The sequence below is a fragment of the Rhinatrema bivittatum genome, chromosome 3 (genome assembly GCF_901001135.1).
Source record: "Rhinatrema bivittatum chromosome 3, aRhiBiv1.1, whole genome shotgun sequence".
In the NCBI taxonomy this organism is placed as follows: domain Eukaryota; kingdom Metazoa; phylum Chordata; class Amphibia; order Gymnophiona; family Rhinatrematidae; genus Rhinatrema; species Rhinatrema bivittatum.
Window position 1 is genome coordinate 237470515 of NC_042617.1, and position 13314 is coordinate 237483828.

Genomic DNA, 13314 nt, shown 5'->3' on the forward strand with positions numbered 1-13314 from the left:
ACTGCCCTGGGGAAAAGAATGGCCCTGCCGATGCCCTCTCTCACTCATTCATCACCGAAGATCTGCCAGATGTTCCTTGACATATCATTGATCCCACAAAGGTTCTCCTTTCAGCCATCTTCCCAGTGCCTCTGGGTAAGACCGTGGTTCCTCGTCCTCTGTGACCTAAGGTTTTACAATGGGCCCATGATTCATTGACCTCTGGACATCCAGGTCAGGCCAGGACTCTCTCCACTCTGCAACGCTTCTATTGGTGGCCCTCCATGCGCAAAGATACCCAAGTGTATGTAGAGTCCTGCCCCACGTGTGCGCACCATAAGCCTCTGGCAGGGAAACCTTGGGGACTTCTACAACTGCTCCCCGCATCCAGCGAACCCTGGACCCATACCACCACAGATTTTATTGTGGATTTGCCAGCCTCGAATGGAAATAACATCATATGGGTCACCATCAACCATTTTTCTAAGATGGCGCATTTTGTGGCTCTACCTGGTCTCCCTACGGCACTTGAGCTGGCCAAGCTATTTTTTAAGATGTGTTTTGGCTCCATGTTCTCCCTAGACACATTCTCTCGGACTGTGGGGTCCAGTTTACTGCACGCTTTTGGAAGGCCCTTTGCAAGAAATTTGATATCTCCTTAGATTTTACATCGGCCTATCACCCTCAGACCAATGGCCAAACCGAGAGGACTAACAGAACTCTGGAGCAGTTCATCCGAGCATACGTTAGCTTGTGGCAAGACGACTTGGCCAACCTTCTGCCATGGGCGGAGTTCGCCCTGAATTCTCACATCTCCATCTCCATGGGTTCATCACCCTTTCAACTGGTTTATGCATGTCAACCCTTGCCACCACTTCCACTTCCACTGTCCGTCACCTCTCTGGCAACATAGGCTATTGCTCAAGAGCTACATCAACTGTGGCAAAATACTCAACAGCTGCTGGAGAAAGCCGCCCAGAGATCAAAAAGGGCTTTTGATGCCCATCACCATGCTGCACTCGAGTTTTAACCCGGAGATAAGGTATGGCTCAGCACCAAGCCCATCCGCCTTAAGCTGCCTTCTGCCCGTTTTGCTTTTAATTTTTGGTCCTTTTCCAGTGGTACATCGCCTGGGTCCTGTTACCTATCGGTTACAACTGCCTTCATCGCTTAAAATACATGTGTCTTTACTCAAGACCTTCATTCTCTCTGAATTCTCCAAGAGGCCCCCAGATCCTGTCCCAGTGTCTTCGGAGGCTGTCACGTACCAAGTTCAAGAAGTCTCAGATATTCGAAAATATGGAAAGAGATGGGAATACCTCCTGTCATGGGATTGGTTTGGCCCTGAGGAGAACAGCTGGGAACCCATGGCTAACATCCTTGACAAGGATCTTCTTCAGCAGTTCTATGCCAACCACCCTCACAAACCCGGGGAGGAGTCTTAAGAGGGAGGGTACTGTTATGCCTGTCGGTTGCAGACGGCTGCGACATGAGTACTCACTGCTTGTTCCACACTTCTACCCTCCTTGGGTCTGCTCGCTGCATTGGCCTGCATGCATCGCCATGTTCCTCAGGCCTCCTCGTGGAGGCATGGATGCCATGGATGCCATGGATGCCATTCAGGATGCCATTCAGGATGCCATTCAGGCCCTCCTAGGCGCGCGCGTCACAAGCTCCGCCTTTGAAGGTGCTTCGGCGGGAACCTCAGGGGCATTCCCATTTGATGATGTCATCGGACTCTTGTATTTAAGCTTCTGCTTCGCCCCCAGCAAACCGACTTGGCAACAAGTTCCGTATGAGACCTTGCCTGCTTCTTGTTCCTGAGATGCCGTTCCTGCTCGCAACATGGACCTTGTCTGACACCTGCTCCTCGGGGGTCAGTGAGCATTTCAGGGACTTGCTCCCTGGCCTACCCCACTCCTCGGGCTGGCCGTGCGCCTCCTGGGTCCCAACTGGCTACCTGCTCTCTCTCAGTTCTCCCTGGGAACTACTGCAGTGTCTTGTGAGTCCTCAGCTGGCCTTCCCCACTTTTCGGGGTTGCGCCACATTATTTCAAAGACTGTTCATGCTCCCCACTCCTCGGGCTGTGCTCACCAATCCTGAGATCACCCTGAGCTTCCCCGCTCCTCCGGGATTGCTCCTGGATATTCTACCATTGACAGCAGTCCCGCTCCTCGGGTCCTCCTCTCTACAGCTCAGCCAGTCACCTCCGGTCACCAGCTACCTGTCTACGTCAGCTACTGCACTTGGGCTCGGGCTTTCCTTCATTGCGGGTTTGCCTTCACTCTCTCGTCTTCGCCCACTATGCTGCAGCTCTACTTCTCGTGGCTGTCCTACCGGAATACCTCCTGCTTGGCTGTCCCGTGGTCTGCCTGGTGCCCTCTCTCTCCTCAGACTCTCCAAGTACTGTTTAAAGTCTACTACCCTATGGGGGTCATTGCCTGGCCCCTGGGGATCCTCCTGTGACTGTGCACAGAGCCTTCCTGTACTCTAACACCTTTCCTCCTGACAGTGCGGACTTGTGGGGCTCCTCCCCACAGGCAGTAACAACTCGCACCTTGGGCCAAGGGTCCACACACACACCAATCATAACAGTAATTATCCAGATAAAAATAAATGGACAATTTCAGCTGAATATTCAGCAGCATGTATCCAGATAGAAGTGCCACAGAATATACAATTACATAAATAAAATTAGAGCTGAGAAGTGGCAGAGTCCACAAACCGTTAATATGTAAAAAAATTAGCACAGAGAAGAAGACCCCCGATATATACAAAACTTGTAGCATTGCCAAATGACACCCCCTGCCCCTCAATATCATTTAAATTGTAGCACAGCAGATGATGCTATCCTCTCAACTGAGAAGTATGCCTGAACAGAAAACCAACATGGAGAAGGAAATCCCCAGAAGCCTCTGCTTTTCTTTAGCCTGCCTAGGCTGAATGGACTGAGTGACTTTCTGAGCATGACTTACATAATGTCCCTGGATATCTGTAGAGGCAGGCAAGCTGGCACCAGACAGGTGATGCCTATTCATATGGTCACAAAGAAGAAACCACAGGGGAGCCTCAGGCACTATTCTCAGGAGTTTGTTATCAACACAGCTACAGACGTGTTGATTGTCTTGACCAGTAAGATTTTAACAGAACAAAGAACTATCTCGACAGCCATGGTAAATGGGCTACAAGTCCTGGGTAAACTAATCAGGGGTAATTAGGGATGATGTTATCATGCAGTTGACATTACAACTTATGTAAATGATCCTTTGGGCAGTCAAATCTCTAGAACCTTCTCCAGTATTGAATATTATCTATAAAAGAAGAGTCACTTCCTGTATACGAGGAGATGCTGGTCAGTTTGTCAGACAAAGAGCATCTAGTACCCAGCATCTCCCGAGAATACTTATACTGATTAATAAAAAGAAATTATACTTTCTACTGAGTCTAAGTATTCTTGTGTCCCTGGCTATAAGCGTAGAGTGCGCTTTACATTACACAACCTCTACCTTAAAAAAATAATGGACAAAAATCCCCATCTCCTCTACCCTCCCCCACCCTCAAAATGCCAAAACTGTCCCAAAAGCAGAGAGGAGGAGGCGAAGCTCTTACCTCTTCTGCTCTGCTGAATACTAAGTACCAATAGCTCTGACAGCAACTAGCACTTAGTATTAATTTATTCACTGCCCAATATAACCACTTCCTGGGGCAGGAAATTGAAATCTTGGGATTTCTACAACCAACTTCAAAAATTAGCCAAACAAACCTTTTTGCGAATCGACCATCAGCAGCTTGGACACACCCTGCTTGCTACACCTAGTTTACTCAGGTTCTTCATTTCTCAGTGCTGAAGGAAACTAGAAGAAGGATGCACTGCTTAAGAATTTGAGGGGTTTCAGGGTGCTGGTTGATTGTGCCTTAAGAGAATTATTTAGCTAGCACATGACTGCTTTTCCGAAAATGATACTTCACAATGTCTTTATTCTCTTTTCTGGAGCAACATCTATAAATATAATGCTCTTAGGAGAAAGTAGTGTCTATATGCAGCAGAGAACTAGAAGGCTCATCTGCATAAGAACATGCCATACTGGGTTGGACCAAGGGTCCATCAAGCCCAGCATCCTGTTTCCAACAGTGGCCAATCCAGACCATAAGAACCTGGCAAGTACCCCAAAACTAAGTCTATTCCATGTTACAGTTGCTAGTAATAGCGGTGGTTATTATCTAAGTCAACTTAATTAATAGCAGGTAATGGACTTCTCCTCCAAGAACTTATCCAATCCTTTTTTAAACACAGCTATACTAACTGCACTAACCACATCCTCTGGCAACAAATTCCAGAGTTTAATTGTACGTTGAGTGAAAAAGAACTTTCTCTTATTAGTTTTAAATGTGACACATGCTAACTTCATGGAGTGCCCCCTAGTCTTTCTATTATCCGAAAGAGTAAAAAACTGATTCACATCTACCCGTTCTAGACCTCTCATGATTTTAAACACCTCTATCATATCCCCCCTCAGCCATCTCTTCTCCAAGCTGAAAAGTCCTAATCTCTTTAGTCTTTCCTCATAGGGGAGCTGTTCCATTCCCCTTATCATTTTGGTAGCCCTTCTCTGTACCTTCTCCATTGCAATTATATCTTTTTTGAGATGTGGCGACCAGAATTGTACACAGTATTCAAGGTGCGGTCTCACCATGGAGTGATACAGAGGCATTATGACATTTTCCATTTTATTCACCATTCCCTTTCTAATAATTCCCAACATTCTGTTTGCTTTTTTGACTTCCGCAGCACACTGAACCGATAATTTCAATGTGTTATCCACTATGATGCCTAAATCTCTTTCTTGGGTGGTAGCACCTAATATGGAACCTAACATTGTGTAACTATAGCATGGGTTATTTTTCCCTATATGCATCACCTTACACTTGTCCACATTAAATTTCATCTGCCATTTTGATGCCCAATTTTCCAGCCTCAGTAGTTCTTCCTGCAATTTATTAGAATTTGCTTGTGATTTAACTACTCTGAACAATTTTGTATCATCTGCAAATTTGATTACCTCACTCATATTTCTTTCCAGATCATTTATAAATATATTGAAAAGTAAGGGTCCCAATACAGATCCCTGAGGCACTCCACTGCCCACACCCTTCCACTGAGAAAATTGTCCATTTAATCCTACTCTCTGTTTCCTGTCTTTTAGCCAGTTTGTAATCCACGAAAGGACATCGCCACCTATCCCATGACTTTTTACTTTTCCTAGAAGCCTCTCATGAGGAACTTTGTCAAATGCCTTCTGAAAATCCAAGTACACTACATCTACCGGTTCACCTTTATCACATGTTTATTAACTCCTTAAAAAAAGTGAAGCAGATTTGTGAGGCAAGACTTGCCTAGGATAAAGCCATGCTGACTTTGTTCCATTAAACCATGTCTTTCTATATGTTCGGTGATTCTGATGTTTAGAACACTTTCCACTAATTTTCCTAGCACTGAAGTCAGGCTAACCGGTCTGTAGTTTCCCGGATCGCTCCTGGAGCCCTTTTTAAATATGGGGGTTACATTAGCTATCCTCCAGTCTTCAGGTACAATGAATGGATGATTTTAATGATAGGTTACAAATTTTTACTAATAGATCTGAAATTTCATTTTTTAGTTCCTTCAGAACTCTGGGGTGTATACCATCCAGTCCAGGTGATTTACTACTCTTAAGTTTGTTAATCAGGTCTACCACATCTTCTAGGTTCACCGTGATTTGGTTCAGTCCATCTGAATCATTACCCATGAAAACCTTCTCCCGTACAGGTACCTCCCTAACATCCTCTTCAGTAAACACCGAAGAAAAGAAATAATGTAATCTTTCCACGATGGCCTTATCTTCTCTAAGTGCCCCTTTAACCCCTCAATCATCTAACGGTCCAACTGACTCCCTCACAGGCTTTCTGCATCGGATATATTTTAAAAAGTTTTACTGTGAGTTTTTGCCTCTATGGCCAACTTCTTTTCAAATTCTCTCTTAGCCTGTCTTATCAATGTCTTACATTTAACTTGCCAACGTTTATGCATTATCCTATTTTCTTCTGTTGGATCCTTCTTCCAATTTTTGAATGAAGATCTTTTGGCTAAAATAGCTTCTTTTACCTCCCGTTTTAACCATGCCGGTAGTCGCTTTGCCTTCTTTCCACCTTTTTTAGTGTGTGGAATACATCTGGATTGTGCTTCTAGGATGGTATTTTTTAACAATGACCACGCCTCTTGCACACATTTTACTTTTGTAGCTGCTCCTTTTGGATTTTTTCTAACTACTTTTCTCATTTTATCAAAGTTTCCTTTTGAAAGTTTAGCACGAGAGCCATGGATTTGCTTACTGTCCCCATTCCAATCATAACTTTTACAGCTCCTATACTTTTTCCAACTACAAAAAAAATGGGAGGCTTTTTTATATACTTTTCTTAGCAGCTGTAGCAAATGACGCCAAAGAACACTGCAAACCATCTCTCCCAGCAGAGGACACTGTGGGCTATCTAGATTTGAGCTTTCATAGCCCCCTCCCATTCTTTCTAGTACCATACTTCTACCAGCAGCCCTAGCAAAGGATTCCAGAGGACACTGTGAGCTGTGTAGGCTTCAGCTTTCATAGCCCTCATGCTGTTTCCAACTTCAGAGAACTGGAAGCTCATTTACATACTTCTACCAGTAGACCCAGCAAAGATACTGTGAGCCATCTAGGTTTGAGCTTTCATATCCCCAACACTCTTTCTAGCAGCAGAGAACCAGAAGGCTATTCTACATACTTCTCTCAGAAGCCCACCAGAGGACTTTAGAGAATAACATGAGCAATCTAGGTTTCAAGGCCCCCAGCCCAGCTTCCACACTCCCCTTCTTTCCAGCAGTAGAGTATCAGAACCAAAACACCACTTCCTATAAATTTTCAACAACAGATGTATTTATTTGATACATAATTCAAAATGAGGGTGAATAAGATGTATAACTGGGTAGTTATATTAGATTAATTGTAATCTCTGGAAGATTACTGACAGACAAATATAAAATAAACTAATGGATTAAAAGTACTTGATTCGTTTGAACACCTCTATGTTGCGGCCTGGTACCGCAGGCGAGGTAGTGGACCCTTGGGCCGGCCCTCCTAGGATGACTGGGTAGGCCGGGAGGCGGAGCCACAGGCTAACAGTGTTCACCCGGGAACCAGGAACCCCCCAGGAGGAGCCTGTAGGGTCCTGGAACCTTGGGACTTGGGAATTAGGCAAGTGTCCAGAGGCAGGGAACCGGTTGTACAGGCCGAGGGCCAGCTGATGACAGGGCAGCGGGCGGCAGCGGAGACTGTAGCTAACCGGAGCTGGAGCAAACTGAAGCGAAGACTGTAGCAAACCTGGACTGGAGCAGGCGACAGACTGGAACGGAGTCTCGTAGCGTAAGGGAGTCCCAAGGATACTTGGTAGGTGAGGGACCGGCTATACAGGCCGAGGGCCAGCTGATGACAGGCAGCGGGCGGCAGCGGAGACTGTAGCTAACCGGAGTCGGGGCAAGCTGAAGCAAGTCTGAAGCAAGCTGGAACTGGAACAAGCTGTGAGCAGGAACGGGGTCTGTAGCGTGCTGTGAACTGGAGCAAGCTGTGAGAAGGAATGGAGTCTGTAGCGTGCTGTGAACTGGAGCAAGCTGTGAGCAGGAACGGAGTCTGTAGCATGCTGTGAACTGGAACAAACTGCGAGCAGGAACGGAGTCTGTAGCGTGCTGTGAACTGGAACAAATTGTGAGCAGGAACGGAGTCTGTAGCGTGCTGTGAACTGGAACAGGCTGTGAGCAGGAACGGAGTCTATAGCGTGCTGTGAACTGGAGCAAGCTGTGAGCAGGAACGGAGTCTGTAGCGTGCTGTGAACTGGAACAGGCTGTGAGCAGGAACGTGGACGGATCCAGGTCAAAGGCTGGCAGCAGGCAGAAGCAGGGTCAGGCACAGGCTGAAGTCGGAGGCTGGCGGCGAGCAGAAGCGGAGTCAGGGACAGGCCGAAGTCAGAGGCAGGCGGCAGGCAGAAGCAGAATCAGGAACAAGCAGAAGTCAAGTCAGGAACGTGGAACAATCGTGGCGCAATCAGAACTACTAACCAGTAGTGAACCTCGTTGCAAGGCAATGAGAGGGTATCCGAACGCCGGTTAAATCAGGCTTGGGGCGTAGCATCGTTAGTCCAGGCGGGGACAGACTTCCGGCGGCTGTGCGCCCATAGTGCGCGTCCTCACGCGCGCGCGTGGCGGCAGGAAGATGGGCCGGTGATGGCGGATGCCCCAAGAGACCGGCAGAGCCGCAGGAGCGGCGTTTCCACCGCTGGAGGTAAGCACAGTGCAGAGCGGATAGAGGGGAAGCGGTGGAAACCGCAACACTCTATTCTCTTAGAAATATCAAATTACTAACAAGTGAACAAAATAAAGATGCAGACAGTAGTCTAGCAGTGAGAGTGCTATGCAGTCTTTTGCACTGAGTGCCACATTTAAGATTATCTATCAGTTTGTAGGAAGTTATATATGTGCACTCAGTGCAAAGAGTTCCTAGACCTCAGAGAATGAATCTGATATCTGGAGGCTAGAGTGGCTAGTGTTTTGGCTGGTGGTGGGGCAGGCTATGCTATAGCTGGAGGGAGGGGCTCAGTATTGGGGGGAGGAGGCTGTGATGGAGCTGGGGGTGGAGCTTGGCTTAGGAAGCTGCTCTGCTGGTGTTGAGAGAGTACAGGTTATGCTGAGGCTACTGGGGGTGAGGACAGGCTGTGCTGGGACTAGGGCTACAGGGGCTGAGGCAGGATGTGCTAGGTGGGTCTGAAAGGGAAAGGGCAGACTGTGGGGGCTGGGAGGGGAAAGCAATAAGTAGGAGCCTCTGAGGAATTTCCATGGGTGGTTGTGCTGGGGCTGGGCTGGGAGAGGTAGCCTGGGCTGGTGCTGAGGGTGGAAAGAGAGGCAGGTTATGCTTATTCTGAGGCTGCAGGGGTGGGAAGAGTAGCCTGTGATAGGACTGAGTAGGCTGTACTGGGGCTCGGAGCAGGAGGGTAGGCTGTGCTGGGCTGGAGGGGGGAGCTAGGACAATTCATAGTGGCTTCTGGGGAATATCCATGGGTGTCAGCTAGTTCATGCAGAAATGATTGTGCATGGATCAGGATAATAAGAAAAAAATCTGGCATGATATGACATGCCTGTTTAATGTACATTTTCTCATTTTCGGAATGTCAGTTATAATCTCTTTATATTGGTATATAATAATCTTTGGATCTCCAGTCAATATACACTGATCTTGGGAGGCATCCTGCCTCTGCAGCAGAACATAAATCTAGCTGAACTCATTTTTATTTCAACTGAATTCCTATTTAAATTAATGTCTATCCTAGGAATGTATCTTGTAGCATCTCCACTTATGTTTAAATCTGTTTATTGAGGATGAAAACACATAACAAAATAATATCATGGGGCATGATTGTTTCAGTCACAGCCCATTCCACAATCAGTAGCATATTTGATATAAAAACTCTCTCCTGTTTTTAAATTTTCCATACATAATCCCTAACAATACTGCATCCTTACCCCCATCTTCTCCTCTCGCCTGCCTTCTTCTGAAATAGCATGTCTAATTATCAAGTATTCTTCAAATCTTCTATGAATTCAACAGTTCACTATGTACTTTAGCATTGAGAGTCATAATAAATTGCTCCCATATTTTAAGGAATTTCTTTCTATGGAAGACTGAGGCCTTAAATACTGGAAACTTTTCCATAGCCAATAGCATACATATTTGTATTCTCCACATAGTTAAATGTGGTGGATCTTTTTCCAGCCACTGAATCATAATACAATTTTTGATGGATAAGCATGATTTCCATATGAACACCAAAAACTCTAAAAACTTAAAAAATGTACATAGAATTATGCTGGTTTTGTGCTCAAAGTCATGACAGAAACGATCATGGCTTGTTCCTTAAGTGGTACAATTGCAAAGTGTGCTGGAATCCTCAGGGAATGAAAAATTGTTATATGAAGGTATGTAAGCATATATGACACATATTTGTTCTGAACAGATCACACCACAATAACTGTTCCTTTTTAGTGAATAAAAGAGAGCGCTGTACTGAAAATGTATCCTTGTATATATTCTGTATACCAAGTTCCTCACATCACACTCAGTAACATATAAGTATAGGGGCCAATGTCCTAAACTACATTAACACAGGCCTTTAATGTGGGGGCCCATATTCAAAAGCCATTTAGGTAGATAACTTAAATGTTATTCATCTAAATGGCAAAAGCAGCATTTTCAGCAACTTATCCAGCTAGAAATTAGCCAGATAAGCCGGGGGCTTTCTGGGGAGCAGTGGAGTTAGTTGGATATTCAGAGTTAGGCAGATAATGTAGGGCATGTCTCTGACATGCCCTAAAGTTAGCCAGATAAACTTATATGGCTAACTTTAAGATAAGATAAGTTTATCTGGCTAACTAGCTGAGCCACACAGCAGCTGAAAATGGACCCTGTGGTGTTTAACGCATATTATTAACAGCCAGTGTTAATGAGATGGAAACAAAGTACACATTAATGCAGATGGTAAAGTACGCACATAAATATATGTGCATTAATGTGGATAGTAAGGCCAAAATCTAACTGTTTTCCTTGGATTTTATTTTTTGAACTGATGTGTATGTGTTAGTTTTTAACCACTTACATTGGATATCACAAGCTTTTAATGCCATGAATGCTTGTATTACTGTAAATACAGTTTAGTACATTAGCCCCATAATTTTCTATGCATTAGAGGATACATTTTCAAGAGGTTGCCTAACACGAAATGGATGCACACGTTTTTCAGTCCATGCAAAACAAGCTTACTTTCAAACAAAAGGTGCCCATATACATTGTGCTTGCACATTGGGTTGTTAATGTGGCTAAAACCACGTGCATACCCTTACACATTGTAGAATGATGGTGTAGAGTACTTGCATTGGAAGAATGCTTTTATTTAAATTAAATGTACAAGTGCAGTTTTCAAACACACCTCTTTTCTATGCAGCCAAATGTGCATACTTTCAGGCAATTATAAATTCAGTTATCCAAGTATGACTGACAAAAGTGCATTAACTCATTTTTCCTTATGCAAAACGTGCCTCAGCCTTTGAAAATGTACACCTGAAAGGAAGGGGGGAGGGGGGGGGGAAGAGAGAGAGAGAGAACCTCTTTATACGGCTCAGTCTGATACTCTATATATGGACCTTTGTAAGGAGCACTCTGATTTGGGGTGAGTTTTTGGGAGGTGGGTTGGGAGTAGGGGATAGTGTAACAGACACATTCAGAGGTATTCATTGTAAAATTGACATCATTAAAGAATTTTTGAGTTTATAAGTGATAAAGGAGTTGATTTGTACAATGCAGCTAGCAGAGACCGAAGCATTGTACAAATCAACTCCTCTTTCTGGAATTTTCATCACTTAAAAAGGTAAAAAAATCTTTATTGATGTCAATTTTATAATGGATACCTCTGAATGTGTCTGTAACACCACCCCCCTAAACCCAACCCACCTCCTGAAAACTCAGCCCGAATCAAAATGCCCCCTTACAATGCAGCATATATTGAGTGTCATGCTGAGCTCTTTCTATCTCACTCATATGTTCACTGGACTCCTGCGCCTAACGGGGAGATGTAGCAAAGTGCCGGCTGAGGAAAATTTGGAGTTACGCGCGTCAGTGCTGGCCCTGCCTCTGGAATACCCATGCCAAGCACCTTTTCCACTTATTTTTTCTGGGCGCGCGTACCTCAATTTATGCGCTCCCTTCCCAGCTATTTAAAATTCACGTAGCTCCCACGTGTCCAAGTACGCACATATGTGGCTGTTTTTGCACGTGCAAGGCTTTTAAAATCTACCTTTAAATGCAGGCAGCATGTCTCACCCCTGGAGGTAAACAGTGCTCAGAGAACATGAACATCTCAGATATATGAACCAATAGACAGGCTCAAAGTTTGGAATTGAGCCCTGAGAGAATAGACTGCATTATTTATGGGCAACTGGTACAAGACTGGTAATTGCTATTTCAGAGTTCAGTCTGTAATGCTTTGCTTTTTGCTTTATTTCAGATTTTTGCCTTCATTACAACACTCCTATATGTTTTGCACAGCTTTCAGTCCTATGTGCAGTAAAGACTCATGAAAGCGAAACAGATCAAACCAATGAAGATGGAGAATGGCACAGCCCACCATGGGCATTTCGTACTTATTGCTTGATAAAACACATCACATATTCATCCCTAGCTGTAAAAAATATCTGTAATCAAGCTCAGATGTTGGTCGTACTGAGCAAGTAACCCCCACATCTCAACTTATTTTTGGTTTAAAATAATCTATTTTTATTTCTTAAAGGAAAAATCTCACAAAATACAAGCCCCACCCTCCCACCCCCAAAAACAGAAAATAAAAACAAGTTTTTCAGGTATTGTGACAATGTTTAAATGTCTTGTATGTCAAATAAAATGTTAACATTTAAAGAGCAATGAAGAGTTTCTTAGCACCTTAAGCTCCCATGTGGCATTGCAGGTGATGCAAGTGAGGTACAGCACCATGCTGGAAAAGTCATGCATGGATGCCAGGCACAGAGAGGGCACTGGAAACACTAATCATTTTGTTACAGCAACTGAAATAGAAAATCCTCACATTTTGAAAATGGGATGTCAGTAAGTGCCTGCAGTGCAAAGGAAGGAAATAGTTTATAAGGCTAAGAAATACTGTGAACTTATAAAGATACCTTGTTATACGTCCAACACTCATAGAATTAAATCCAGTCCTGGTTTTATTCCATTGCATGCACTGACTTGCAGTGCTGTCTTTTTTCAGTATACTCAGGATTACAAGTCCATGCATGCAATAGGGTCAGCTGAGGACTGGCTCAGACTGCAATGAATAAATGAGACCCACAATCAAACCCTACTGAAAAATCAAAGAGATCACATTTCTTTCTGTACTCTGGGGCATATCACAAGCTCTACCTGAAGTGGAGTCCAGTGTAATTTAAACCAAAAAAAGAACAACTGATTGTCAGGATAAATGCAGAGGTCTATTTTAGATGATATGTAAGCAAAGTTTAATAACTTCTTTGCCATTTATTGTGAGGCTTTCCAATTAAATTGGCTATTCAATTCTGCATTAGTAAAGTGCAGCTATTCTGTGTATAGAAATGTAATGACTTTGAGTGAAAAATGTTGGGCAACTATCCTTCGATAGGATGGTTGAGCTATGTTTATCAACTACTGCTCATAGAGATGTGCATCGTTTTTTGTGTTCGTGTCTTTCTTCGTTTTTTGG

At 44.3% G+C, this 13314-nt stretch overlaps 1 protein-coding gene across 1 annotated transcript in view; it reads left to right on the forward strand.

The window, feature by feature from the left end:
* The window catches only part of MALL (mal, T cell differentiation protein like), a 57407-nt gene extending 44989 nt beyond the window's left edge, over positions 1 to 12418 (forward strand). Inside the window, exon 4 of the mRNA XM_029594334.1 lies at positions 12094 to 12418. Within this exon, the coding sequence (XP_029450194.1) occupies positions 12094 to 12156 (63 nt within the window). The 3' untranslated portion in view covers positions 12157 to 12418. The remainder of the gene's footprint in view (positions 1 to 12093) is intronic.
* Positions 12419 to 13314: the final 896 nt, after the last annotated feature.